The sequence below is a fragment of the Cinclus cinclus genome, chromosome 2, assembly GCF_963662255.1.
Source record: "Cinclus cinclus chromosome 2, bCinCin1.1, whole genome shotgun sequence".
Taxonomy (NCBI): domain Eukaryota; kingdom Metazoa; phylum Chordata; class Aves; order Passeriformes; family Cinclidae; genus Cinclus; species Cinclus cinclus.
The window spans coordinates 32,055,183-32,082,958 of record NC_085047.1 but is presented as its reverse complement, the minus strand read 5'-3'; the positions used below and the strand labels follow the sequence as shown (position 1 = coordinate 32,082,958).

Below are 27,776 nucleotides of genomic sequence, written 5' to 3'. Positions count from 1 at the left end.
CAGCTTTCACATAGAAACATAGGGCAGACGAAATAGGGTGTCTCCAACACAACAGGGAAGAGGAGAGCTGGAGCAAAGAAGTTTTCCCTATGGAGGCAGAAAACTCAAGTTGCAGAGTCAGAGCATACTAGGAGGAAACCTGCTTTGAGGCATCTGTAGAAAGAAAGAGGAAAGAAAAGGTAAAGTGCCTGATGAATTTTTAGGAAGGTGTCTGCAGACTAAGAAATCTTATGGGATGAGTTGCAACATCTTTTTATCATTGACACAGGCATTTCCAGCTGCACTTAGATTTGGGATGCTGTAAGGGCTGTATGGAAATGAAATAAAGAGATCATTTTAAGCTTCCATGGTATGCCCAAGCCTTAGTCTACATTGAGATTAATACCTGGGCTAGAAACTGTGCCCGCTACTAGTAAGTAGATCCCAATTCCACCTGCAGTCCAAGAAGGCTCTACATCGCATGACAGGATTAAATGCAGAGCAGAGGTGGGGTGCTCTGCCTGCTTACCACCAGTTCTCTGCTCTGTTCCAGCTGGAAGCCTGTTAGCACTAACCTGAACTGCAAGGGAAAGCATATTCTCTTGCCGTGCGGTCATCTGTAGAAGCAAGAGGGAAAGGGTGGTGAGCTGCAGGACTGCATGGTAGGGTAGCACAACCATCCCACTACCTTAATTTGTCACTCCTCAGACTGTGAATGCAGGAACAAACAAATGTTTCTAGTGGGTAAGGATAGAAATCTGTCCCCACAACATGTAACCCATACAGCTGTAAAAGCACTCTCTGATACCTTCTAATGCAAGGATATTTTTGGTAAATCAACACAGCATGTCCTAATAGCCTTGCTTATTTAGTGATAATTAGTATTTTCAATCAGATAACATTCTTTAAATTGTATGTACTAAGCACAACAATTCTTGTACAGGATGAAATAGTAGAGAGAGAGTATATTAGGGAGCAATATTTAGGTCTGTAATAGCTGGATTAAAAACTGTCCTTTTCTTGCCACAGTGTGGAAGGGGGAACAAGAATGGAATTTAGTATATACATGGACATGTAGTGCTTCTTATCTAAACTCCAGAGGCAGTTTTTCCATTTTGTTCTCCAATTAAAAAAAAATAATAATTCTAATGTTCCATCTGCTGTTTTGGCTCATACTGAGCACAGAATAATCATAGAGAATCAAAATATCAAGATCTCTCTTCTGTGAGCTAATAATTCCTTTAGAGCTTGAAAGGGAAACAAATTATTTTCCTATTATCCTCCAAGACATGGCAGGACACAATGGATTATTACACTGTACATGAAATGCACACAACTAAATTCTGCTTTCTAGTGGATCTGGGTAGCACTATGTAATACTGATTTTACATAAATGCCTAAATATTCTCAAGAGAGCTAAAAAGCTGGAGAAGTCATGGCAAATTGTCAGAGAAGTCTTCTAACTTGAAGACAGAGGAAGAAAACAAACACAGTGATGGAACACTTAACACTTAATCGTAGTGCCAGGTAGCCTTGTCTCAAAAACTATTCCAAGCAAATGGCTGCTTGAATATTGAAGTTTTTTACAGAGGAAACCCAAGTTAGAAGTTGCAGAAGGACATGTACTAGAATAAGGGAGTTAAAGGGAATTAAGGTCACAGACATAATTATTATAATTAAAGCAACAATAGTTGCTTTACTCCAATGTCAGTGAAATCTCACCTGGCTTATAGTAGTCATAGACATGCACTGTTGCAGCTTTCAGATTCTGCACTTCAACATCTTGTTCCACTGAGATGTTAAGCTTCAGAGAACTCTCACCCAGCTGGAGAGAAGAATGGAAGTAAGCAGAAATGCACTGATCATCTCAAAATCACCTACATACTAACTTTACTCCTTCTGCATCAGAGGGTTTTTTTTCTATCTTTCCAGATTCTTCCATCCTCTTCCTTTTCTGTGATAAGTTTATCCTGCTTGACCAGCCTAGAGATTTGCATTTCTAATCTGCAAAAGTCCCCATGCAAAGTACTTCAATTGCTATTACTTGAATGAGCAGTTCCCTGTGATCTTCCTCTTACCTCCTCCAAGTAGATTGTGATTTTGTCTGGTTTTATCTCTGTCTTTTTCACGAGGGGTACCTTCTCCAGCTGTATAAGAAGGCAAGAGATGAGCTTGGTTAAAACATCAGCTTATTTGCCTTCCCTGTTTCACATCAGGTTTTGTATTTGTCAGTGAACCACTGTCGACAAAAGCATTTAGCCTAGCTTAAGAACTAGCCAGGTTTGTCTTCCTTGGCATTGAGATTGTCAGGAGCACATCAAGCCTTAGAAAATATTTTTCAGTTTTGGTGCAAGTGTCCTTGGGCCGTGTTCCTATTTTCATAACTTGTAGCAAAGGGAAAACTGTTTAGTACAAAGCTATGGTGGATCTTCCTACCTATTGTGTGGAGCATTGGAGCATGCTGTTGAACAACTCTATGAGATTCAACACTACTTTATGGAATATCCCCAAAATTGGCACTGATAACTGCAAAGGGGCTCAGTGCACCCCAGGTTATTCTAACTAGGTGCTTTTTCATCATCACTCTGACCTCTTCCTGTCTAAGCAATCCTCACTGTGAATGTGAAAAACTGCACAATCACCTGTGCAAGTGGAAAGCTCTCGTGAAATAGTCTCTTATATCTGTATCTGTAATTGCCATTCTCTGACACTTCTTAAATGTTTGGATATTTCTGAGTGAGATACATCTGGAAAATAGATTTTGACATCCTCAAGAAGAGCCGAAGGAAAAGTCTTACCTTTTTCACAGAGCTCTGAGCAGGAACGAACCCTGACAGCATCTCCACCTCCACCAGGGCCATGTTACTTGTCCCACGGTCTCCTACATATCTGAAGGGGTCAGGAGAGAAGCATGTTAGATGTGGAAGACAGCACAGCATTTCTAGGAGATACTAATGGATGCTTCCAAACTTTGCCTGCCCTAGAGTGATATGAAAGCTCAGCAGCATGTCTAACTGGTGGGACAAAGGGACAAAAAATGGTCCCCATCTACTCATTCAGTATGGACACAGACTGTGCAGCAAATGCATTATGGAAATAATATGGCTTCCTGTTGCCTTCTCCAATAGGTGGAAATGACCTTTGCTGTTACAGGCTGAGACAGATGCAGGCAAGTGAAGTACAGGATGGGGACTGGAGTCCCCTGTCTAGTTCCAGCAGAGAGTCACATTCAGGGGGATGCACCTCAGGGCTGGTTCAGCCCAGGATGCCAAGCATCCCCCAGCGTGGGGGTTCAGCTGCTGAGCTTCTCCGTGCTGCCTGAGGTGGTTGCTGTGATTCTGCAAGACACTACCAGTGCACTGCCATGCTTGTCCAGGCCTTAATTCTCAGTTAGCAATCTCCTTGGGATCCACAGAGAAGGGTGTCATCCTGTGTCTCTAATTCTACAGACAGGAGGCTTTCATGGGGTTCTAGTCATACAGCTGGGTTCATGCTTTTTTCCATTGAAGAAAGAGCCTCAAGGGATCTCATACCTGACAGACACATGGATGTCAAACTCTTTCCTGATACCATCACATTCTTTTGGTACTGTTTCCACAACCAGGACAAAGACATCTTCTGTTTTTGGTGGTGGGATGTTATAGTACAGAGTAGTCTGGTGGGGGAGAAAACATCTCTGTGAAGTGCCCCAGAGCTTCCCTGAGTAAAGCACTATCTGTGCCTCCAGCTTTAACAGATTGGTAGCCAGTGGCTAGCACAGTTGGACTCACTGGCTAACACAGTTTGACTCAGATGCACTTTCTGTTCAGAGATGTGCTGTTTCACACATTGCATCAGATACACCTGTCAAATGCAACCCAAAACTTGGAGACTCAGCTATCTATGATTCAAAGCCTCCTTCAGTCTCATTAAAAAAAAATTGCTAATTAGGTTCAAGGAAGCACATTAGCTAAAGCACTGCCCTACAAGGAGGAAGAATTTTAATTGTAAACTCTTGACATAGGTCTCAAGGGGAAAATACTGGTAAAACAATTACAATACCTTAAGAAAGTAGAACAAAATATTGGAAGAAAACAAGTCAGCAGGCAGGATGATCACACTCATCCAAAGAGCAGCATAGGCCAATCTTCCTCCACCTGCCTGCTGGAGACTGACTGTCTCCCCAGCACGTGCTCATCAGATGCCTTATGCTCATTGACTGTATGAAGGTGTAGCCAAGCAGTATGGTTCTAGTTACCTCCTACACACATTAACAATTAATAATTGTTGTGTCCTCTTGACTACACACTGCTTGCAGATTCTCTGTGTCATAAGATTCCCTGTAGGCATCATCTGAACAGAAGTGACCCAGCAAAAAAGGTTTTCACAGGGAGTGACTTGAATTCTTTGCTGCATGAATGGCTCATGAGTGAATGACTGTCAGAACAGCCAGTAAAATAAGATGTATCCTTCTGAAGGACCAGTTGTGTTGGTGTACTGGAATAAGAAGACTGGAGTACTACATCACTCCTCATCTCTGTATGTGATAACAACCCAAATAATTTTGTGTCAGTAGACATAGTGTCCAGCTCCAGAAGCAGTGACATCAACAACACACATTCAAAATGTACTCTTCTGTGTCTCTGTTACTCCTGACTTCAGATTTACTGGTCTCCTAATAATGAACTCCTGACTTCAGATTTACTGGTCTCCTAATAATGACATGCCTCTGTAGGATAGGACAGCAAAGCTGAGATATTCCTGAGAAGATACCAGAGATGGTTACGTGAAGCCCTGTCAATAAAGTACACCTGAGTACTTTCAAGTTTAACATGATTCTGCCTAGAAGGCAAAATCCTACTGAGAACTTGAGGCTATAGTACTTGCTTAAAGGCAAGCCTCACTTCAGTAGAGGCAAAACCTGAGAGCTCTGTTCCTTAGGCATACACACCTGGACATAGACGCAGCCCCTGCCTGTCGCTTGCACTGTGTAGGGCCCTGTGTCTGCAAGAAGAGATGACTGATGCAGGACCAACTTGTTGTTCCTGTGCACATGGAACTCCAGTGGAGAAGCCCCTTTTCCTTTCACTGCCACCTTGACATCTCTGATGTCCTGAGGAATCAGGGCTGCATATTGAGCGAGAGCCTGCAGGCTGACAACCGTGTCCTGGAGGGAGAGTCAGAGTCACTTTGCTGTGGGGCCATGCAGGACAAGACCCAGCACACCAGTTCAGGGACTGCAGAGAGAACTACAGTCCTCATGGTCCTGATTCACACTCCGACACAGGCAGGCTCTATCCCACTAAGTGCATAGGTAGGGTCTATGCCACGGGCAGAAGGATGATTTCTGTTACCTGGAATGGGCAGCTTGTGAGCTCTGCGCTTAGCAGTGCCAGGGACCCTGGGTAATCCCAATTACACCACACAGAGAAGAGTTTCCCCATGCCACTCCCTTTCCCAAACCTTTGCAAAGGATGAGTCTAGAGTGACATGAACATGAGAGGTGTGCACATCACTCCAGGCACAACAACTCTTTCCCCCATGATTTTCCCTGGTTTGTTACCTGTGTAGAAGCAAATCCTCCAAAGGCATTTCTTTGTGTACTGAGCCAGCGCACAAGCTTGCTCACTGAGGCTTCATTGAGTGACAAGTCTGGTTTGGAGACATGAGCCAGGACAATGTAGGCTACTGTCTCAATCATGGAAGAAGACTTTTCATCAGCAGAATGTGATGTCAGTATCTGTGCTGATGGGGGAAGAAATATGTGGAAGAGAAGAACTGTAGACCCCTGTATATTCAAAGTTATGCCGCCAAGCTTCAGCATTTTTGCTGTTTCTGCCTTTGCCTAGCACAGAGTAATGGGATCCCCTGAGCTGAAAAACTCTAGGACTCATTTCCAGTCACTTGTACCTATTGTACAAGAACTGCTCAGTCTTTGAGGGCAAATCTCTGTCAGGATACTGGAGGAGAAAGACTACCCAACTTACTTTGCTGGCATCCTCACTATGCAGTGCATAATGTAGGGCAATTTTAGCAACAGCTGGGCTCCCACTTCAGATCCAAACTCATAAGCACTGAACACATCTAAGTCCAGTTGAATATTTTGCTGCAATGGTAGTAGGGGACTAAGCAAATTCAGCTAAGAATTTAGCTTAATTGTACAACGTTTAATTGTGTAAGAATTTTCTGCAATGGTACAAGTGTGGCAACCTGAAATGCATTTAAATTCAAAGTCAGTTTTCAGAACAAACCTTCAGATTTGAAAGGAGAACCACCAAATCACTTGTTTGCATAATACCAGCCTCAAGACTTCAGAATTTAGCTAAGACCCTCCACAGAGAACTTTCATTATGTTTATCACAGTGGGAGGTTTTTTCCCTTTTTCCATATGCATTATCACAGAGGCAGCTCTGAACCAGTACTGCACTGAACGTGTGCTAACCTCCTCCTTCCAGTTTGCCCACTGGCTGTCCTGTGAAGCCAGCTGGCAGCTTGTGTGGCTATGCAGTGAGCAACACTCAGCACTGGTAGTTAGTCAGACTGAAAAGTCCTCTCTTCCTTCATTTTTTCCTGTTTTCAGCCCCCAATGTAGTTCACCACACTACCAGACAAGCAAATGTGGGGAAGAACTTATTAGATAACATTACCAACTGTTTAAATATAGGCTTAGGTGCTTTGAATACTCATCCCAGCATCCTTACTCAGGACAGAAGTCTGTTTTTCCCCAAGCTAATGAGCCAAAGGGAAGAACCAAGCTCAGCAGCACAGCAGTAAAGGTCCACCCACCCCAGGCCTTGAGCTGAATAGACCAGCAATGGGGAAGCAGTCAAAAGGTTCTAACTATTCAAGTAAATCTCCCAACCAGCAGCTGAACAGACATGGTGAAACAAGTTTGCTCTGCAAGGTCTCATGTGCTATGTATGAATTGCTGAAGAATGACAGGAGCATCATGACACAAATAAGCATTTTAACTGTACAAGTTAAGCATGGATCACCTCTGCTGCTTTTGATTAGAAATTTTTTCCTGGGTCTGAGAAAACTAGAGGTTCTAATACCTGGAATAATTATGATTTTTTTGACACAAAAGCGTATTTGTGAATAGCTAAATTTCCCAGAATGCTGCAATTCAATGCTACAGATATCAGACCTTGAACACAGTCATGAACTCTAGGATCCCAAAGCAACAACCTACCAATTTCCTTCTCTACCATATCCAGGAGCTGCTTTCTCATCTCCATGTCCTTACTCAGTGTGAAGACATAAGCCATCAAAGCCTTGACATAAAGGCTTGTGTCATCAAGTGTTACCTTCTTGAGGCAATGTAAGGCATTATCCAACATGGTGTCCTGAAAAAGGAATCTAAAGCAAGTGAATTTCCTCTGACCAAACAACATGTTGTAGTGCACATCTATCCCAGACACATCCCTGATGTATTTTAGTGCTAGCATCTCTCCCGGGACTATGAAGACAGAGAGGTAGAGTGGCCAAACCCACTGACTGTGGGTTGAAAGCAAAGGTGTGCTGGACTTATCACTGGGATAGGGGATTGCTAATACACTGCAGAATCCAGCTGTAGGAAGTGTCTGGTAACATGCTGGCTCAGAACTGTCAGACACACATTCTGTTGGTGTCTGATCCTGAAGGGTGTAATGTTTTTAGAACTGTACCATTAAGCCTGGAATATCAGTTCTTTTTTTCTAGAACAGTCTACACTTGTCTTGAAGATCACTGCTTTTCCTTGGGGGAAGGTGGGACAGTGCATACCTGAAAAGTAATCCTTTTTTTCTGCTTTGGCTCTGTTGATCAGTTTAATAAAAACCATTGCCTCACCCTCCAAGCCCTTTATTATTTTCAGACACAATTGTTTCCCTTGAGATGAGCTGGGGAAAAAAGCAAGTGCTCTGCTTTACTGCAAATCAGGCCATTTATATAAAGAACTGCCCACCAAGTTAAAATTTTCCTGTTTAGCTTATTGTGTAGCAAGGTGGAATGACAGAACCTTTCACCAGCTCAAACTGGGTACTCCCTGAAACCCCCCAGCCAGGGAAGGAATTAATAGTAGAGCATGCTCCCAAGCCTGCAGGAGTTTAGATGTGACTTACATTCCTCTCCAGGTGGAGTTCCACCAGTGCAGCAGCAATATAGGCTGTTAATGAGATTGCATCATCCACACCACCCTGCAAGCACACAGACAGTCATCAGAAAAGGACAAACACAACCACTGCTTGCCTGTCATTGCATAGCCCCAAAAACTGCATCTGGGAGATACAGCAATGTGCTTCTAGGCATTCTTGGACAGGAAAGCCCTCCAGGCTCACGTGCTGAACATCCTGAAAGTTTGCTGTTGAGGGCAGTCTCAGCCACACTGTTCGCACAGCCTAGACATCCCTTCTCATAGAAAGGCATGAAGTAAACTGCAAAGCAATTTATTTTATTCAGTATGTTACCACTGTACACTTGAACAAAGTTTTTATGATGCAGGATTTGCATACAAGAAGTTATGCAAGTTTACATCTAAGTCATCTGACTTCGAGAAACTACAGGTTAATGTGTGCTAAACAGTTTTTCAGGAGCTGCTTTTCATTTCAGAGGACATTCATTCTTGGGGAGGTTCTGCTTACATCCTCAGATATGAGACTAGAATACATATAAAATGAGAGGGGGAAATTGGGCTAAGATGCAAAGAAGCGTCATTCACACTGACTAGAAGAAATTTTTCAAGCATGAGGCAGGTGGAGGTGCAAAACCTATTCCAAAAAGCTCTATTCAGATAGAAAGATCAAGGTGGAAAATTAATGACAGTCAGACAAGGATGAACACTCTGCATGTACACTCTGGTTTTATTTTGTACTGCATCCAAAATTTAGGAAAAACATGAGTAACCCTTCGCTTTATGAATGTAGCAGCCTGTTTTCTTTCATAAATTTGCCTTGTATTTAGTGTGGGCAATATTGTAATCTGACCAGAGTGGATTATTTGTACCTTTACAAAGGCAATGAACCCAAGTATTGCCATACTGCACACACACTGCTCGGTACGTAAGCTCTAGGGCATGTTCACCAAGAGTTTGGTGCATTTTCAGCTACACTGCAGGGATCATTTTGGGGATGTCAAATTCCAGGAGGAGTCACATTTTTGGGGCAGTGGAGGGACAACTGTGTCTCCAGGCAATCCTGTATTAGAGCACATAAAGTATTGTTCACTGTAAGGTATGAGAAGAGGGAGAATCCAGCCAGGGTATTCTAGACAAGCACTAAAATATAAAAATATTTCTCATTTCCCTGTGGCCTCGTAGTGCCTTGGCACAATTAGCTGTTCTGTCTTTTAGCTAGAGTGAAAATAAAGAAAGCCAGCAGAGTCTAAAACCTCCCATAGAGGAAATGACTGCTGGTTTAGGCCACGTTTTTCATTCAGCTCTGGGAAGATGCTTTAGCTGTGCTAGGCCATGGGGACATTGCTTTGGGCTACTGTTCACAGTGGAAAAGCTGAGGAAGCAACCCTGTGCCTCACATGGAGTTCCTCCCACTCCCTCCCATGTGTGGCAGCCATACCTTCAGATCATTGTTGAAGAGTTTCCCCACACTCTGGAAGCAGCCACCGGGCAGCTGGTGCTCCTGCAGCCAGCGCAGAGCACTGTGCACATGGTCCTTGTCGATGTAAATATGAGAGCTGGCCTGTCCAAAGGACCTGGCTACAAAAGCTGTCAGCCTGTGAGCAGAGCATGGAAAAATCCATGTCACAGCCAGGAGACGAACCAGCAAGGATGACACGTTTAGGGTGACAGCAGCAATTCTGGTCACTCACCATGTGTTGCCCTGCTCATCCCCTTTCCCAAAGGCGCTGTAGGAGCCATCATCGTGTTTGTAGAGCAGCTGGCGCTGGTAACCTGTGACAACAAGACATGGCTCATTGTGAGCACCTGTAGCACCTCAAACTGTATTCTTGTCATGGGAAGATTGCTTCACAGCAAGAGGCTTCACCAGGTCTTACAGTCAGAACTGCTGAGACAAGCACACACCCCCAGAGTTCCCCTGCATCCCACAGCATCCCTGTGACAGGAAGAAGTTGCACAGCACTGCTGAAGTGGCTGTGCACCTGCTCTGCATCACTGGAGCTGTTTGGAGCAAGTGCTGTGGGTACCTGTCCTGCTGCTTCGCAGAAGGGTGACATGCTCAGCCACCTCATGGCTCCCCATGTGACAGGGAGTTGGGACTAAAAAGAGTGGTTGGAGTGAGGGGGAAAGCTTTTCCTAGAGGAGACACAAATGAAACCCTAATTGCTCTTCAGCACTTCTCCTAGCCCTGTTGGGACTCAAGAAAGCACTTTTTATGGGATGTACAGGAGGCAATAAGGCATGCCTTTGAGCTCTGAGGGGAGAATGTGTCTGCATCAGTCTGATCTCCCTCCACCCTCTTCACATCCTTATTGTTTACCCTTTGCCTTTCCTCTCTGCCACCATCATTCTCTTGGTAGGTCCCCCTCTCAGATACATGTACATGTTCTCAGTACATGCTTGCAGAACCAGAGAAAAAGGAGGAAAGAAAAGGAGTCAAATCCTGTCCAGACAAGGAGACTGGCAAGCTGAAACATGAGGCACATTACAACATGAGACAAACATAAGCACTATATTAAATTCAGTTTATATTGGAGAGAATTGACATGACCCCAAAATATGTTTTCTAAAATACGGGAAAACATTAAGCTACTGAATTCTTATTTACTCTCAAAGGGTATTCTTTACTCCATGTAATAGCAGCTGATGCCCTATTTTCACAAGGTGCTTCTGTCAGCTGATAAGGGAACAAACAGGCATCACATAAAGATGGAAATCACTAATTACCTACACCTTTCTCAAAAAAGCGGACTTAGTACCTCAATTACCAGCAGACACAAGTTGTGCTTTCTTCAGAAACTTTTCTTTCCATGAGACATTTTCCTTTTTTTCTGTGATACCTTCCTTTTTCAGAGCTCTGGCAGTTGCTCCTACTCCTGCCCTTTAGATCCCCCCCCACAACTGTGCCCCACACTCTTAATTTCTAGCAGCTTCATTCTGCAGCAGAAGGAAGAAGGACAGTGCTTACCTGTTGTCAGAAATTTCAGTGCTTTATCCATAATTTCTGGGCTCAGTTGTTTAGTCTTGTTCAGATACTGAAGTATGAAGATGTTTGGTGCAAATTGGACCATGTTCTGTTCACCACAGCCAAAGGGCATGCTTAGCAGCTGGTCCAAATTTTGAAGTGCTGGACCCATTATGTCACCTTACATTTGAGAGAAGAGACACAAGAAAGGAAAAGCACAGACATTGAGCAGTGTGAAACAAAAGGACTGCTGCCTTCCCTAGACTCTACTGGGATCCTAGAAAAGAGCCAGTCCCTGCCTGAACAGAGATGACTGAGATTTCTTGTGACCCCTCCTACATCAGGCCAGCACAAGAAGGGAGACCATCATGGTTCTGGGAGGAGGAAAGGAAGCTTGAGGGGGTCTGAAGAAAGGCAAAGAGAGCTGTCATTCCTGGGTGGGTATCAAGGTGGGAAAGGAATTACAGAGAGAAAGTTGGTGGAAAGATGCAGGGGTGGTTTTGGTTCACTTAGGTGGATGGGAGTGGCAGAAGTCAGAGGGGATATCCTGTTGTGTGCCTTTCCCTCCAGACACTTGGGGATCACTGAGAATCATTCCTTACAAAAGGAGTAAAGATTGGAAAAGATTACTTGATTAACATTTCTGAGGCCAACATCACACCCTTTATAAATGATCTAATTAGGAGCTGGGTCAATGCATCAATAAAGCCAAAGCTTTGTGCAAGTTTTTTTCACTACAGACCCAAGAGCAGGGAAAGCCTTTCTCACCAATCACAGAGAATGTGACTTGGGCAGATCCCTCCAGCACTTCTGCAGGCAGAGTCATGGAAAACTCTTCAGAGATGGTGTTATCTGGGGAAGGAAAAACACAGACATTTATCCCCTGGAAGAAGCCATTCATACAAATGTAGCATCCAAGGAGACCCAGATAAGCATAATGTGCTTCAATCAAGACACAGGAGCCAAGACTTGCAAACAGATGCCTCAATACAGGAAATTTTGCCAGGTAAAAGATTGACAAATTATAGTGGCTGTTCTCCCAGGCAGGATGGTGCCACCAGTGCTTGCTCTCTGATTAATTCCCCCCCGCCATGATTGGGTATTTGCAATAACCCTGTCCCTTCCATCCTGGTCTCATGATAAATGATAGTCAGGAATTTTTGTCCCCTACCTGCAGGACAGAGAATGGCATTTTGGGTCTTCTCTTTTAGGACACCTCCTGGCTGCAGATGGAGAAAGAGTATTTCAGATAGGAAAGGGAGTCACCCTCTCTTAGCAAGTTTGTCTGACTGTCCAAGAAGGGGCTAAACTTCCTCTTAGCATCTTGCTGACTGCCCCAGGGGACAAACCCCTGTCCCCAGGGGTTCTCCACCCTGAGATGTGACCAACCTTCACAAGCAGAGATTTTATCACTGTGTCTCTCCCTCCTTGCAAAGGTGTCACAGCAATCCTGTTACCACACAGACTGTGTGACTCTTCTGCCACACTGCTTACAGTGACGTTCACTCTGCCTGCAGGAGCACAGGGACACAGGGACACTGAGCACTTAGAGCAGACAGCTGCATGTACGAGCATTATTTCTAGACATGTAGATGTGGGCAAATTCCAGCTCTCCTCCCATGAGCTGCCACACATCCCTCTGCCCAGCCTCACCCAGCCTGGTTGCCGTCACATTCCACACAAAGGTTTTTGCTCCATTGGCACAGAGGCAGCTGGTGAACTGGCATCTTGGACAGGCATCCACCTCTAGTTCTGGGGTCTCTGTGAGGGTAGTATGGACCTGAGCGTGGTTGGATGTATAAGAACACATTGGGTTAATGTTAGTAGCAGGCACTGCACCAAGCAGCAAATACCCTGGGTCATAAAATGCAAGGTTGTTCTTTATGGCCCAGACACCAGCACCTAGGGCTCCTGAGGAGCTCAGAGCTTGCATTTGGGGTCAAGTTTTTGTTCTGACAGATGCCATGTAATTGGGGAAATTCACCTGGAGGAACTCACCTGGATACAGTCCTTGAGGTAGTTGAAGACAGTGGCTCTTAGACTGAAAGTCTCTCCTTGGATCACAGAGTATGGCAGTGATACATCCACAAAGAATGGCTGGAAGACCCTAAGAGAGGCCAGAGGCGAGAAACCAAAGCCGGTATCGGCAACACAGAAGGTGTTGGCATTCCATTCTGTGATGGTGTCAGGTACAGCAGCTTGGAGAGATGCTTGTCCATCGCCCCTACAGCAGGAAGCAGAAGAGGAGGACTTGCTTAGAAGCAGTCCAGGAGTGTCCCTGGGGGAGAAAGGCAGAGGCTGTTACCAACCCAACGGAGACCAAATCCCAAATCCAGGTCTCTGGGAAAAGTGTCCGTGGTTTTGGCTTTTCCTTGTCATCAGAGTGAGGTTTAGAATCAGCACGGGTAGCTTGGCTGCCTGGTAGAAAGTGAGTGATATCTCAGAAAACAGTACATATAGCTACAGGTGAAACTAGCTCTTCATTCACAGGCAATCTAACACAAAACACAAATGTTGTTTCCATGTTTGTGACATGGAATATGAGTGGACAGGGCTGGTGTTTAAATGAGAATCTGACATAGTGTGGGTATCTTTGGGGAACAGAGCTTTAGGAAGACAGAGTTGGATAGAGTTTAGCCCAAGGCTCAGTCTGGCAGATCCAATTTGGTCTGGATCCAGGGGGAGACAGCATGCTAAAATGGAGTCACACTCCTTTAAATAATCTGAAAGTGCTGGCAGAGAGCACACTATGTTTTGTGTAAAAAGCACTGAACACAGGGGCACCAAGAAAGCATGGAGATTTGAACTTCTACCTGTGATCTGTAAGTCAGGTCCATTGAAATGGACACAAGCTTTGTTGCTCTTACATGCAAACAAGAAACACAGCAGGATGGGAGGCAGTTGTCTCAGCTGCAGGCTGGCCAGAACTGGGAGAGGGAAGAACCTTCACTCAAGAAGTTGGACATGTCTGTTCCTTACCGACAATAGACTGTTTCTTTAGATTTATCTTTTTTTCAAAGCCTGGAAGCACACAGGAAACAGGTTTCTTGATTCTAGTGTTGGTAAATATTTTCATGTGCAGTTTCTGGGAAAATAGTACAGACAGTAAATAATTGATAAATAAAAGGGGAAAAGGAATGTTGAAACTATCTCGTGATCATAGGTATCAAATGGGGGTTGTTGGCCAGTGGGGAAACACTTTTAAATGCTGCTTGTTTATATCTATATGCATAACCTTACAGGCTCAGGCTCTGACCAGCGCATGAGGAATGGAAACCAGTTTCTGAGGAATACTGAGACCAGCTATTACTTCTCATACAAGTAGATTTCAACTAGATGTGCACTTCATATGCCCGACCCCAGCAATGACACACAGCCTAAAGAACAAGCATCTAGGAGACAGCACAGTAACATGCCTTTTGAAGGGAATCAGGGTCCATATTTGTATGGCAGAATTCTGTCAACTGAAGAAAAACCTATGCAATTCAGACTACATTTTGGGTTGATTTCAGTGTGTTTTTACCCTCTTTTCCTATTTTGAGGCGCTTCAACTTGCATATATTTTATTAAAGAGCATTCTGCCAGAAGCAGCACTTCTTGCATTTCAGTTAGCAGACATGTTAACACTTTTCTGGCTATCATGTTTGTTAGCACATTAGTTTATTTCATTGTTTTCATTGACAGTTAGCTATGAAGCCAAACAGTGAAAGACTTCCTTTTATTAAAACTGCTTTGAGGATAAGTAAGGAGACACTCAATGACACACAGAGTAAAGCAGTTTGTAAAAAAAATAATAGCCAAGTGGCGATTGGTCAGAATATGGTGAAGTTGTCAGGTATTACTGCTGTATTCTTGCCACTCCCCCTTTGTAGTTATGGGAGCCTGAAGTAAATTTGTTCACAAATTTGTATCTTTTTCTAATCAGGTGGTTTGTACTATGCTTACTCAGCTTTCCCCATAGTCCCCAAAGGAGAGTGGCTACACTGAACAACAAGGAACTGATGACTTCTCGTAGGCATTCAGGGCAGCATATTGGAACTCACTAGCTCAGGAAAAGTTAAGAGGAGGTGTAAGCACTCACCTTAAACAGGTTATAGACATCAGCCTCACTTTGGTACCATGGTGCACCCATCTGAGCCTTTTTATGGAGGCTGGGCTGCTGGGGCAGGCAAGGGTATGCCTCGAAATCTTCCAGGCGGTAAGGCAAGCCTCGTCCTCCAACCGTGAAGCTGTCCTCGAAGAATTCCTCATACAACTGCAATGGAAAAGCACAGGTCTGCAAATGGAGCTGGCCAACAAGCACGTGTACGGGTCAGACTTCTGGGTTGTAGCCCTCTATTACATATTGAAGGGCTTTGCAGCTGAGGAAGTCGGCACCGACCCAGCTTACACTAAAGGACATAATATAAAGGACATAAATAGGACAATATATACTAAAGGACATAAATCCAAGCAGTGGATGTAGACAAGCAGCTTTTAGGCTGCAGGACAGTTCAAGCCTTTCAACGCTAGGATGCAAAATTAGGAGAAAAATGCTTCAGTTTAAACACAAGGCATTGGCACATCTGACCTATATATTTAAAGATTATTACTTTAAATACCTGTTAGTAGGTGATGCAAGTGCTCTGTACTAGAATAGCATTCCTATGAAATGGACCACCAGATCACACTGTGGGCCCTATCAACAGGAGTAGTGCGCTCACCTGGATTTGGTGAGGCTTCTTTGTAACACACTGTACTGCTATAATTGAACTTACAACTTTGCATGAGGCATATAACTATTTTATCTCTGCTACATGTTGTGGATTTATGTTAGGATTTTCAATTTTTACAGTATTTTTGCTCCAAGTTTTAAATTCATTCCTCTGAAACACACAGCTGCTTTAAGGTAGGTGTCTCCAACCCTTCTGATTCTCAGAACCCACCTGGGTGCTGACAAAATACTGACCACTTCTCGCCAGCCGCTGTATTCTCTGGGTGCTCTCGTCTAGCTACAGTTTTCTAAAGAACTGCTCTGAACCACTGATCTGTCCACATGCTTATAATTCAGCAGTCGCTGGGGCAGAGGGAGGAGGACCCAGACAGGGCAAAATTCCATTTTAAAGGCTTAACCTCACTGGCTGGTGGAAGATGGTAGAGCAGAGATGTGGATGTGAGGGAGGCTGCTGAGCACTCTCCCTCCAAGCAGAAAGCACCAGCATTTCCTTGAAGCAGCACGGAGCAGAGGATAAGGAACACGATCACCCCATAATTGCTCAGAAGAGACCAAAGAAGGGGCATGGCAGAGCAGCCAGCTAACACTGCAGCTGTCCTGGGACGTGCTGTGGGCTTCCTGCCCTCCATGCATGGAGGCAGAAGGCAGGCAGACGTTAGGGGGTTGGCCACGGCAGGCTGCACTCACGCTGTCTGCTGTTAGGGTTTGGTTCTTCTTCAGGAGGATGCTCTTGTCAACAGCTCGCACAGAGCACAGGGACCCTGGAGCAGCCTTGAGGTTCAGTCTGACTTTTGATCCTGGGACCTCCTCCTTGTGTGAGAATGACAGTTCCACCTGCAAAAGAAAACAAGGTCTGGGGGCTTAGCCTTGGAGGGTGGGACTTTGTGACTCTTACGTATCTGGGTAGCAGAGGCAAAGACTTTGAATAAGGTAGGGAAGGGGGATGAGAGGAGAATCAGGCCATCCTGGAAACCAGCTAGGAAGGTTAAAGAGGCTGCAGTGCACACAGCCCTCACCAGAATTCCTCTACCACCACACATCCAGTACCCTCTGATCCAGAATTACCACAGGGAGCTAAGCAGACAGGTTTCTTTTCTGTGTTAGGGAGCATATGAGGGACAGTGTGTTCCCAAGTCAGTAACAGGGAATGAGGGCAAAAAAGAGTTCAAGGGGACCTGGTTCACTTCTTGAGCAAAGCTTGCCAGTTGGTGTTGTGAAGAGCAGGACTAAGAATTTGGGGTGAAGGAGGTTACCTGTCTTGTTTCCCATCACAAATACTGGGCATCTGGTTTTGCACATATCCAGCTTACACCATTTGGATGAGGATAAAATGGGACCATGAACTACAGCAGACCAGAGCACATCAACAATGCTATCGCACTCCTTGTGTGATTTCTGCTCACCTTATGTCTAAAGTACTTTTCTACTTCAAACTGCTCTACATCAGCCACCACCTCTCCATCTGGGAGTACCGCATACACCAGAAGCTTGATGTCAGGCAGGAAGTCATTGCCAATAGGCAGAGTCAATGAGAAGGAGCCCTGCAGATCTGTACAAGACAGCACCAAGGAAGAGAGGGACAACATCCAAACAAATCAACTCATTGGAGTGGGACACACATTTAGAATCAAAAGAAGAACTTGATAATTTCTACTTGCAGATAAGATACAAGCTTAGGTCAAGACATGGATAACCCAAGCTTAGGGCAAGATATGGATAACACCCCACATAGACAATGTCACAAATTAACAATAAACCAAGCATACCAGCCATTTATTTGACTCATGTCTTCTCCAAAGGTACAAGTTAGCAGCGAAGTCATAAAATTAGATATTAAATCAATTAGACAAGACAGAAGGAGAACAGGTGCCTAGAAAGGCACTGAACTGAGAGGAAATTGTGTTGGTCTTAGCAGAAGGATCACCACTAAGAACTCAGTTCAATATTTCCCACTTGTGGATAAGAATAACACCTGCAGACAGAGTCACTGGAGAGCAGTCATTTTTCTGGGGTGCGTTATGAGACACTTCTCATGTTTTTACTCACTCTTGTGCTGGGTAATTGGCACCTTCTTCTCTCTGCTGAAAAGGATCTTGCCTTTTGCTATCACCTGAAGAACAAAGAGAAGTGCCATCCAAGGTTCTGAATTCCAAGAGCATGAGGAGAGTGTGAAAAGAACACAGGAAGAGAGAATGATGTCTGACAAATGTTCTTCTGGCAGGACATGATTTCCAGAGTTCCGGAGCAGAGATGCTGATGGTACAGCTGGGTAGGGCTTGAGAGATGTTGATTAGGCCATGAGAAGGTGGGGCTGCTTGCAAAGCCAGAGGTACTTGTAAAGCTGCGGGCAGCTGCTCTTAAGGCCCAGTGAACTCTGATCTTTGCATTACTAAGATACAGTACTTTTTGATTGTACGAGTGAGTCCAGTCCAGTCACCAAAACAGTCATAACCTCTTGGCTAGGCTTTAGTCACACCCTTGCTTTGACTCACTTTCTTGAAAGTGGACTTAATCAAAACACTGTTACATACCTCTGGTGTACATCAAGGCCCTGTGCAAGGGCCTTTCAAGCTTTCCCCTGCACAGATACAAGCGGGGGAATGTCAGCTGCCCCAGAGTTTGCCTCTTAGTTCTCAGACAGATTACCCCAGACACAGACTGACATCTGGGGCACACCTTCTGGGCAGAGGTCAGGCTAGCCCTCCACTGCCATCCATGTGGACATAAGAGAAAGTAGAGCAAATGGCAGGCATCTATCACCCAAGCTTAGGTCAAGACATGGATAACAAAGCAATGCAGCTGGAGGCTAGGAGTAGGTGTGGGAAGTGGAAAGCAGGCACAGCTTTGCACAGAACAGAAGTCACAGACTGACTGTCAAGGAGTAGCTTTGCCTTTCCTCTGAGTATCTCTGCTGTGAGGAAAGGGTACAATGCCAGTGAGCATAACCTTGCCCTGAGAATCAGCTGTCTTCTGTGCTCACCAAGTAGTAGAAATCAATGTGGTCTTCTTCAGAGCTGAGTTTATTCTGGGAAAGGATATAATCCACCTGTACTTCCTGCTCTTGATCACAGGACATCACATCATTCTTGGCCTTGATCTCGAGGAAGCTGTCGCTCTCAGAGTAGAAAGGTTTCAGCCAGTGGAGGTCATCTCCTTCACTTTCACCAGGAAATGTACTCTTGTCACTTGGAGGGTTGTAGGTACCCTTCCAAGCACATAAATACAAGGTGGAAATACAATTAGGATCAAGTGATGCAAGGGAAATTGCGCACCTGCTGAAACTCTGTTATCACCTGACCTGATGGCTGACTGCACATCTGTATGCTTAAAATAATTTGTTGAAATGTCATTTTAAAGTCTTTTACGAGATTTCTTCCTACAAAGTTTTAGCAAAAATCTAAGCCTAGTAGATTTGACCAATATCTCATTTTTCCTCTTTCACGGGACACAGCCCACACCAGACAAAATATTATTAGTGGCTGATACTTACCCTCAGAGAAACCATTGTACTGTTCCAAGTGGTGGTATCCAGTGTGAAGTGAGCTTCCCCCTTCTCATCTGTGAGGAATGACAGCTCTGTCTCCTCATCATTGACATCAACTATTAGATGGACTGTTTCATTTCTGAGGGGAGACTTTTCACTGTGGCAGAATATCTGCAGGGAACAGGAGGAAGCCAGACTCTGAGGCACTGCCAGTGCTTAATATTAATCTTCTATCAGTGGGTTCCCTCAGCCCTTCCAGCTTTCAGACCAGCTGGAAGGATCCAAATAAAAGCCCAATAAATACATGAAACCAACAATTTGAGGCTGTTCAGAACTGTAACAAAATGTTAATACAGGCAAATGAGACACCTCTACTGGGAGAAAAGGTGAATTCCTCAGATCCTGAGATGTTTCTTGGACAATGCAGCAGGATCTTTGATGATCAGAAAGAGATTTATCTCCAGCAACTTAACTCCTGCTGTTCCTTGCCCTCCATGCTGGAGTCCATACTGGCCCAGGTGAAAGTGTTTCTAGCCTCAGGACAGCAGTCCTAGCATCACCCTGGGGACCTGAGTCAGAAAGGACTGCCAGTGAACTGATATGCAAGGCTTTAAAGATTTCTGCCAAGTTACCATGAGCTTTCATCCAAAGGGAATGTTATGTGCCTGCTGACGCCACCCTCATTCCATATGCACAGATTAGTTTCAGGAGGTGCTCCTGGGGAAGCCTCCAGAAACTGCAGCTGGCCCCAGAATTTCAGTCCAAGAAATATACTATGCTAGGATGGGGAGAAAAAATTTCTTTTTCAGGAGGCTTCACTCCTAGTTTCTGGTGCCAGCAGAGAAGCATTTACTTTCCTGGAGACTGTTCCTTTCTTCCTACAAAAGGTTATATCTGTGATGCATCCTCAGCAGAGAAGGGATCCATGAATATTACCTTCCCTGTGTATGGCATCCCACGTTTGTAGAATGGATGGAGGTTGATAAACTTCACAGATTTCATTATTGTTGCAACAGGAATTAAAGCTGTTCCCACAGAATAGGCTCCTGGATGGGGAGATGAAAAATCCATTGGATCTGAAGCAGTGCTTTTAGGGAAGTAGTAGAAAAAAAGGCAGTTCAACACTACCTACAGCATCTACAAGCTCTAAATGTAGGAGAGAAAATACATTCTTCTAGGATATGATTCTCTCAAGCTTTCTGAGATTCCTGCTTCTTGAGATGATACATCATAGCCTAGAGGTATTTATTTATATGTTTATTTGTTTATGTTTTTTGAAGATAAAGGGAAACTAGATGAGTGTTTTATTATAAACAGTCCAGCACTTTGCAACTATCTGAGAAACACCCTGGTGTCCAGGTAATCACTAAAGAGTTATACATATGTGAAGGGAAGTGAATGGTGGAGAGGATTAGGAAATCTGGTGAAAACAGATGGAGGAGGTACTAGAATAGAGACTATTACCATAACAGAAGATTTGGGAACCTTAAAGTTACTTTTTCAAAAGAAATTCCACTGCCATGTAAAGACCAAAACCAAAAATGTTGCCTGTGAAGAAAAGAATGCTTCACATATTATCCAGTACCTGTTCCATTTTCCACCAATCTTGCTCCTACAGTTACATAGCTGTCAGCTTCATTTACTTCCAGAGCTTCTGTCTTAATTGTGAAAGTAGCACAGCCATCCTTATTTGTCTGCAGAGAGAGGAGAACAGAGAGAAAGAGTGTGGTGTGGAGGAAGACAGACTGTTCCATAGATGCCAGGCAATCCTAAAGAAGTATTTCCAGATATTTTTGGAACAGAGGAAAGCGTCCAAATCCTAACTGCAGAAACCCATCATGGATACCTTGGGCAGAAAAGAAAATCAATATGCTTGTATTAAACAACCAATGAAAAAGTGGCCAAAAAAAAAAAAACAACCAAAAGTACTCAAAGCAAATCACATAAGGGTTAATTATGTCACAGAGAAACTCAGGAGACTGGATTCAGCCCAAATCCTGTAGCTGAGAGAGCATGAATTTCATTATGTGAGCGTAAGGTCTCCCTGAAATGCTATGGCCCAGATGAATAAAGCCTGACAGTGTGGCTTTCCAGACATGACCATTCCTGTGACATGGCCATATTAAACACAGGCATCCTGCCAGGTACAGATGGCAGGAGCTTTGCCAATCATTGAGGCAGAGCCTGGGTACAACCAGTGTTTCTACCCATGCCTGTGAAGTGCTCCTCAGAACCTTCCAGGGCCTCTTACATGCCATGTGGAGCTGGCATTCAGCTGATGTTTTGCACAGCTAAGACTGCACAGCATTCCAGCTGGAGTGCATTTTAAAAGATCCAGCTAGATTTTTATATTCTGGCTCATTGCTGGCTCGTCTGACATTTAGAAATATTTTCCTGCGCCTCTCAGGCCAAAAGAGATGCATCTGAAACCCGTGGGAAAAAAAACAAATGTGAAGCACAAACACAAAAAATAATGAGAACACAGATGAGAAGTGTAGCCAGCAATGGACATCATTTCAGACCAGACACTAGAAATCTTAAGATTGTGCAGGGATAGAGCAAGAAACACGGCATGGATCCACAATCCATGTGATAACCTGCTTATAGGTGGGAGTGGTCACAGGGCTGAATAGGCCAGTGATCTGAAATAGCCCCACCTGATGGGGTGAGCTGATTGCACACAATATGTTACACACCCTTGGAAAAGGTCCCAGGCACCATTGCTTCCCATAGCTCACACCTTCTCCCAAAGCACAGTCAGGTATGCACAGCTGGAGCAGTAATTCAAGCAACAGGGAAGGGGAATCAATGATCTGATCATGTCCAGCAACTGGGAAGACGACAGAACTGGTTGGTGCCCGTCTGAGGTGCATTGAGGCATGTTCAGGGGGCAGGAACACATTTCCAGCACACGCTACTTTTTGATCTCCTATTTGTTCACCTACCCAGCCGCCTTGCTTCTGAATCGCCGAGCTTGTAAAATTGTGTTCCACTGCATTCCATGCTTCCATGGCCTGGGAGAATGTCATAACAGTAATTTCTAGTTTCCCTTGGACAGGCATCCCATAAGTATACCTATGTCAAAAGAGAGAAACATTCACCAAAAGACAGTCTGCTGACTGTCAGCAGAAATATTTATATGAGGCACCTCCCATCCTCATCAGGGGAAGTGGAGCCCAGAGAGCTTTCCTTTGTACCTTGTTTGCTTGGGAACTTTAACTCATCCTTTAAAATAATTTTGCATCCCTCCCCACCCACTATACCCAGCATCTTTAGTGTCCTTCAGCCTCACAGAAAGTGACCAGGCGTGAGAAGGAGACCATTCCAGAGAGTGATCTGAGTGATCTGTCTCCCCAAGACAAAGGGTAATGTATAAAGGTCATACTGACAAGTGGAAGACCACTTTTTTTTAAAAATGAGAAATCTGGAGGTGACAGTGGAGTCAGGGGGAAGAGATCACAACAGTATCATGTACTCACTTGCCACAGATACCCAGCTGAAATTCCTCATCTGCTGTAGTGATATGTGGAGGGTGCTCAATTTTTATCTCAAACTTTTTCAGCACTGTATGGAAGAGAGTAAGATAAGGATGGAGGAAAAAAACAGTGGATGGTATGGATGAGTATGTACACTGACAGAAGTTGTGTTACAGCTGCAGTCCAGATGAAGGAAAGACAGTGGTGCCCCCAGTTTTTTACCACCATGCTGCAATCGAGTTGCTCCCTTCAGGCACACCACTATGTATTTGCTGCTGCAATTGCACATGGGACTCCTTTCTACTCCAGTTCAGTCAAGCTTAAACATTTAAATGGCACAGGGTATTGTCTTTACCAATGTCAATTAATGGGACCAAGACAGGATTCCACTTCCTATAATAGCAGCTGACTACAGTGGATTAGCTGACTAGGGTCACCCAGTGACCCTAGTGAGCAGCAAAATGTGCTCATTGCAGGGCCCAGATACAGGTAGAGTGAGATGTCAGCCCACAGCCTCTCCTTTGTACCCTATGCAGCTGCAGAACCTCCAGCCACATGTGAGGTGTGCACACAGACCCGTCCATCCTTGTTCCCATTCTGCTGTTCTCCCAAGGCAAAAGGTGGGACGAACACAGCTGCATCACCCTGCTCTCTCCTCCAGCTACCCACACTGCTTTTCCCTCTCCTCTGGTGTTGGGGTCTTACCATATTCCTCAACACTGAAGGTTTTTTGAGCCATGTCCTGCTGCACTGAGATGGTGTACTTCCCAAGGGATGCTTCAGATGCCAGGGGGAAGGAGAGATCCACAATGCCATGGTTTGACTTTACATTCAGCCACTCAGCAATACGGTTGTATTCAGGATCCTATTTGGGAAAGGACACACAGTACCACAAGCACATGTACCTGGCAGGTCCAGCCATACTCAGGCACTACAAGGCCTTAAATTTGACCCAGTAGAGAGGACTCCAGATTGCCAGGAGAGATACCTTCACTTCCCCCCAGTATTATTTTAGTAAACTTTGGGATTACAAAGGCTTCCAAGAACAGTAAAGCTACTGGGAAGTGGCAACATCATAACACCACAGGAAGGAGAAGCAGCTGTGCTGCATCTGTTGAGTGCCTGTCCCTGTGCTCTGTGCACCCAGGGTGTTGGGCAAAGGTTCAGTACTGCCCTCCTTTTGCTGAGATGTGTGCACCACCGAGGCACTGATCTGAGAAGAACCCAGGCCTGACCACACAGAAAAACCTTTGTCAGAACCTGAACTATAACCATAACTTCATGAGGTTACATTTGTGGCACAACTCTGGGAGCAAAAGATCACAGTAGAAGAGACAGATATATCCCTTTGGTCACTTCTTTGTCACTTACCTCCAGCCATATCTTGGAATACTGTAAAAACAAGAGAAACACAATCTCAGTTTTATAAAATAGCATCCATATGAACCAGTATAAAGAACTCTGCCTGACACACGTCCCTGAGCAGAAATTTCTGCCCCCACAGTCCATCACCTCCTCCCTCTGTGCCAGCTTACACTGGTCTTTCTCCAAGGGACCAGTGGATGAGTGGTTTCCTCATAAGATAATTAATTCTTATGGTTTAATAGGCAGGAAGGAAGATATCTCTTTCATGAGCCTCTCAGTGTGTCTCACGCTGAAGCTCCTACATCTAGAAAGGCACAAGGTGATACTCACCTCATTTTTAATGACCTTAAGGTTCTCATCAAGGTTCACAATTCGAAATTTCACTGTAGATAAAAAGAAGAACATAGTAAAGCATTCTGGCTGCAACACGTCCTTACACAAACCTGCTTCTCCTTTTCTATGCTGCAGTATTCATGTCTCTCTGTTTACCTCAGAGATACTCAGGTCTTTTCCCAGACAGCCCTCCCCAGCACCTCCCACCCCAGAAGGCTTTGTCTGGGAGGCTTATACACAGCTGTGTGCTGCAGAAACCCACTGCCTTTCCCTAGAAAGATTACAAAGTTTGGATAAACAGTGGGGTTGTCTATAGCAAGGTCTGCTGCAGTCCATTCATATTGTGAAGACTGCGGGGACTCTCTAATTCTACAGCTTGGAACTGACACTCTGGGTTTTACTCAAATATGAACAACAGTCTTCAAGGCTGTCCAGTGTCCTGGAGAGTCCTGGCTTTCCCTTTAGGTCTCACTAGAGATATGACACCAAAACAACACCCAGGAGCAGTGAGCTGAGAATTTGTTGCAGCATACCTTGGAGGGGAACATGCTGACTCAGACTGTTCCTAGAAATACTGGATGGATAATAGAGATCTGCTTCCTTCCATCTCCAGCAACCTTAGCTTGCTGCACTTGGTGAAGTCTTCCCTCCAGGTGTGGCTACTATCTTGACCCTTCCCTCTCCATTTCCATATGCTGTCTTCTTGCCTTACCTGTTTCTCCAGGTTTGTATAAGCCCTTGTCCGTCTCTATCAGAATTATATTCTTCTGGGGCTTGACCAGAACTTTCTTGTGACCCTCAAGGAGCACACTGTCTCCACTGTGGATCAGGACATGCAGAAAAGCCACCTCCTCTGGCTGTCAGGTTAAAAAAAAAATAATAATAATTACCTCAGACTACGAAGAGCTTGAAAGAGAACCAGAGGCACTTGTCCTTCCAAAATCTCTGATGTCCCCCTCCTCCTTTCATCTCCTGTGATTTAAGTCTCTCCTTTCCCTAGTCATAGTCTTTTTGTTGTCCAGCTTCTTCATTCTCTTTCCTTTGCCTTTCTGCTTGTCACCTTTGCCTCTTTGCACATTTATTTTTCCTCTTTGCTATCATTCCCACCCTGCATCTCCAACATCATCATGGCTCAGGCACAGGAAAGGCTGAAGCCCTCTAATTTGTAAGAGGAGAGGCAGACAAGATACATATCTTACCTGTGTCTCGGAATCATCTGTTTTCTTTGGAATCAACATGAGGTCTGGCACCTAGTTTGATTGACACAAGGATATGGAAAAAAATTTGTAGAAACTTTGCATCTTATCATAGAGATAAGACATCATCTCACTGTTAAAAAATCCCCAAACCTCAGAGTCCAAATTCTTCTGTAGGACTCTGTAACCCACTTGTGATTCTAGGGAGAAGCAGTCACTGCCTTATTCATGAACTTAGCAATGAACTGACCAACATGTCATTGTCCCACTTAGCATAAATGGGAGAGTTTTATGGAACTAAGTAAAACCGTAGGAAAGTCAGATCTGGAGTAATGGGAAATGGAACACTGATGAGGCAAACACAGGACATCTCAGCATCAGAAAGACTGAGCTCAGTAGGAGAAATATTTTTTTGGTGGTTTTAATTTTTTTGCTAACAGCAGACTTCCTCAGCTTTCCCGAACCAGGACTTGCTCGCTCCTAAGGCCTGGCATCAAACTCTTAGTTAATCATTGTTGTGTTTAAGTAAGAACCAAAAGTGACTACAGCCCCTCCTTGAATTCTGCTGAGTCTGCAGGGTAGACTTAGGGCATAGGCACAGTGACTTTGTGCAGTGCTGAGGAAGACAGGGGTAGTTTGTAGAGCCTTAGCACCACACACATCTCCACGGCTCTCCAGAAACATAGCTGAAGGTTCTGTAGTCATTGTGACTAGATAAGCTAACTACAGCAGTTAGCAACGACAAGAACTCAAGCCACTCCAGAAATATCCAGACTGCCTTGGTGAAATTCAGTTCATTGTGGGTTCAGTGTCATCACAGCTAAATTAAAGCAAGCTCAGTGCTTGGCTGTGCAGGCTGCAACTACATCTGGCAATGTAGATGCAGCATTATAGCAGAATGGTCCTCTTGGAGATGAAGGGGCAGGCTACTGAGGAAACACGGATTAAAAGATTGTATTCCCAATTGCATTAACTTTTGCTGTGATATACAAGCACTTTTAGGGACAAAACACTGAGTAAACTAAAAATAAATGTTTAGCACCATGCTTTAAGTGGGATGAAATGTGCTGATACAGATCAAAAGAACGGATTTTTTTCTACACAGGAAAGATTCCCTACTACCTTAGACTCCAGGACACTGTTGTATTTTGCCTAGCACTGGCAGGGAAATATACTTAGCCTGCTTGGAACCTATGGCAAGGAAAAGGACAGTGTACCCAGAGAAGTGCTGTGCTCTTGTTGCGAACATAAAGCATCCACTGTCAAATCAGTAGCCACATCTACACTCACCTGGAAAGCGATGCTCTGAAAAGTGCCTGGCTTCTCCACATCCTGCTCCACCAGTGTGTGATTCTGGGTTTTTGTCTGCAAGGTGACAGCCAGGTGGATGGCCTCAGTTAGGGAGCTGAAGTGAAGGTAAAGCTTCTCCTCACGGGACTGCTGAATGATAGCAGGGAACACCACCATATAGTGACTAGAAGGGAACAGTACATGTTCAAAAACAAGTCAGGGGCTGAGGTGGACAGGCCAGAATCCATCTTTTCTGCTTTCATGAAGAGGTAGACCAAGGGTGAGAAATATCTGGAGGACTGCATTGAAGGAAGTTTAGGGGTTTCAAGCTCCTTTCCAAAGTAGAAAGGAGGAACATGCCCAAATTTCAAGAGAACTCCCAATTTCCCTGTGTTGCCACCCTGCCACCAGCCAGGACACAGCTGCCCAGTCCATGATGCTCCAGTTGTGAGTACACAGAGCAAGGCTGAGGAAGCCAAAGAACCCAAACATTCAGTGGCTGAGGCATAAGTTTTCTATCCTCACACCAGACTTCAGCCTCACTAGCACAGCATGAACAGAGGCAAAAATCCTTTGTCTTCTGTAGTTTCGTGGTGTGCGCAGTGCAGTTCCTACACAAGCCAGCACGGGGGACTGCCCTTGCAACAGTGCTTGATGCCTGGGACTCTGCAGGAGCTGCTTCTGCTCAGCCTCCCTGGGAGCCAGGCCCTCACCATCCAGCTCTGTGATGCCGAAGAGTGCAGCCCCTCAGCACCACCCTTCAATAACAGGCCCTTCCACCAAGCCCCCCAAAATCAAAAGGAGAGAATCTCACGGTTCCAGGCTTGCTGTAGCTGCAACTGGGAATAGGGTCAGGGCTAAGAGGAGCAGTGGTGCTCCCAT

The 27,776-nt window shown here is 44.7% G+C and overlaps 1 protein-coding gene across 1 annotated transcript; it reads right to left on the bottom strand.

Moving 5' to 3' along the window:
* Positions 1-127: 127 nt before the first annotated feature.
* Positions 128-27,776, bottom strand: LOC134041139 (alpha-2-macroglobulin-like protein 1). The gene is made up of 37 exons (XM_062487437.1): positions 27,709-27,776; positions 26,895-27,078; positions 25,608-25,658; positions 25,121-25,265; positions 24,406-24,458; positions 24,082-24,102; positions 23,416-23,575; positions 22,714-22,798; positions 22,180-22,309; positions 20,820-20,928; positions 20,171-20,280; positions 19,241-19,405; positions 18,731-18,955; positions 17,797-17,860; positions 17,154-17,299; positions 16,438-16,584; positions 15,118-15,291; positions 14,016-14,121; positions 13,346-13,454; positions 13,035-13,260; positions 12,690-12,816; positions 12,426-12,547; positions 12,208-12,259; positions 11,805-11,888; positions 11,040-11,216; positions 9,763-9,844; positions 9,510-9,666; positions 8,061-8,135; positions 7,151-7,304; positions 5,522-5,703; positions 4,910-5,125; positions 3,513-3,634; positions 2,778-2,868; positions 2,058-2,126; positions 1,702-1,804; positions 555-596; positions 128-153 (listed from the first exon to the last, which is right to left on the bottom strand). Exons 1-37 carry the CDS (start codon positions 27,774-27,776, stop codon positions 128-130), a joined length of 4,359 nt encoding a protein of 1,452 aa, XP_062343421.1.

Bases quoted from the DNA above. Each gene is read 5' to 3' on its own strand.
- LOC134041139 (XM_062487437.1), bottom strand. From the start codon at position 27,776: ATGGGAGCACCACTGCTCCTCTTAGCCCTGACCCTATTCCCAGTTGCA. The intron at 8,136-9,509 runs GTATGGCTGCCA...GTGTGCTTGCAG, and splicing joins TCTTCAACAATGATCTGAAG to GGTGGTGTGGATGATGCAAT. The intron at 1,805-2,057 runs GTAAGAGGAAGA...TCTTCTCTCCAG, and splicing joins TCACAATCTACTTGGAGGAG to CTGGGTGAGAGTTCTCTGAA.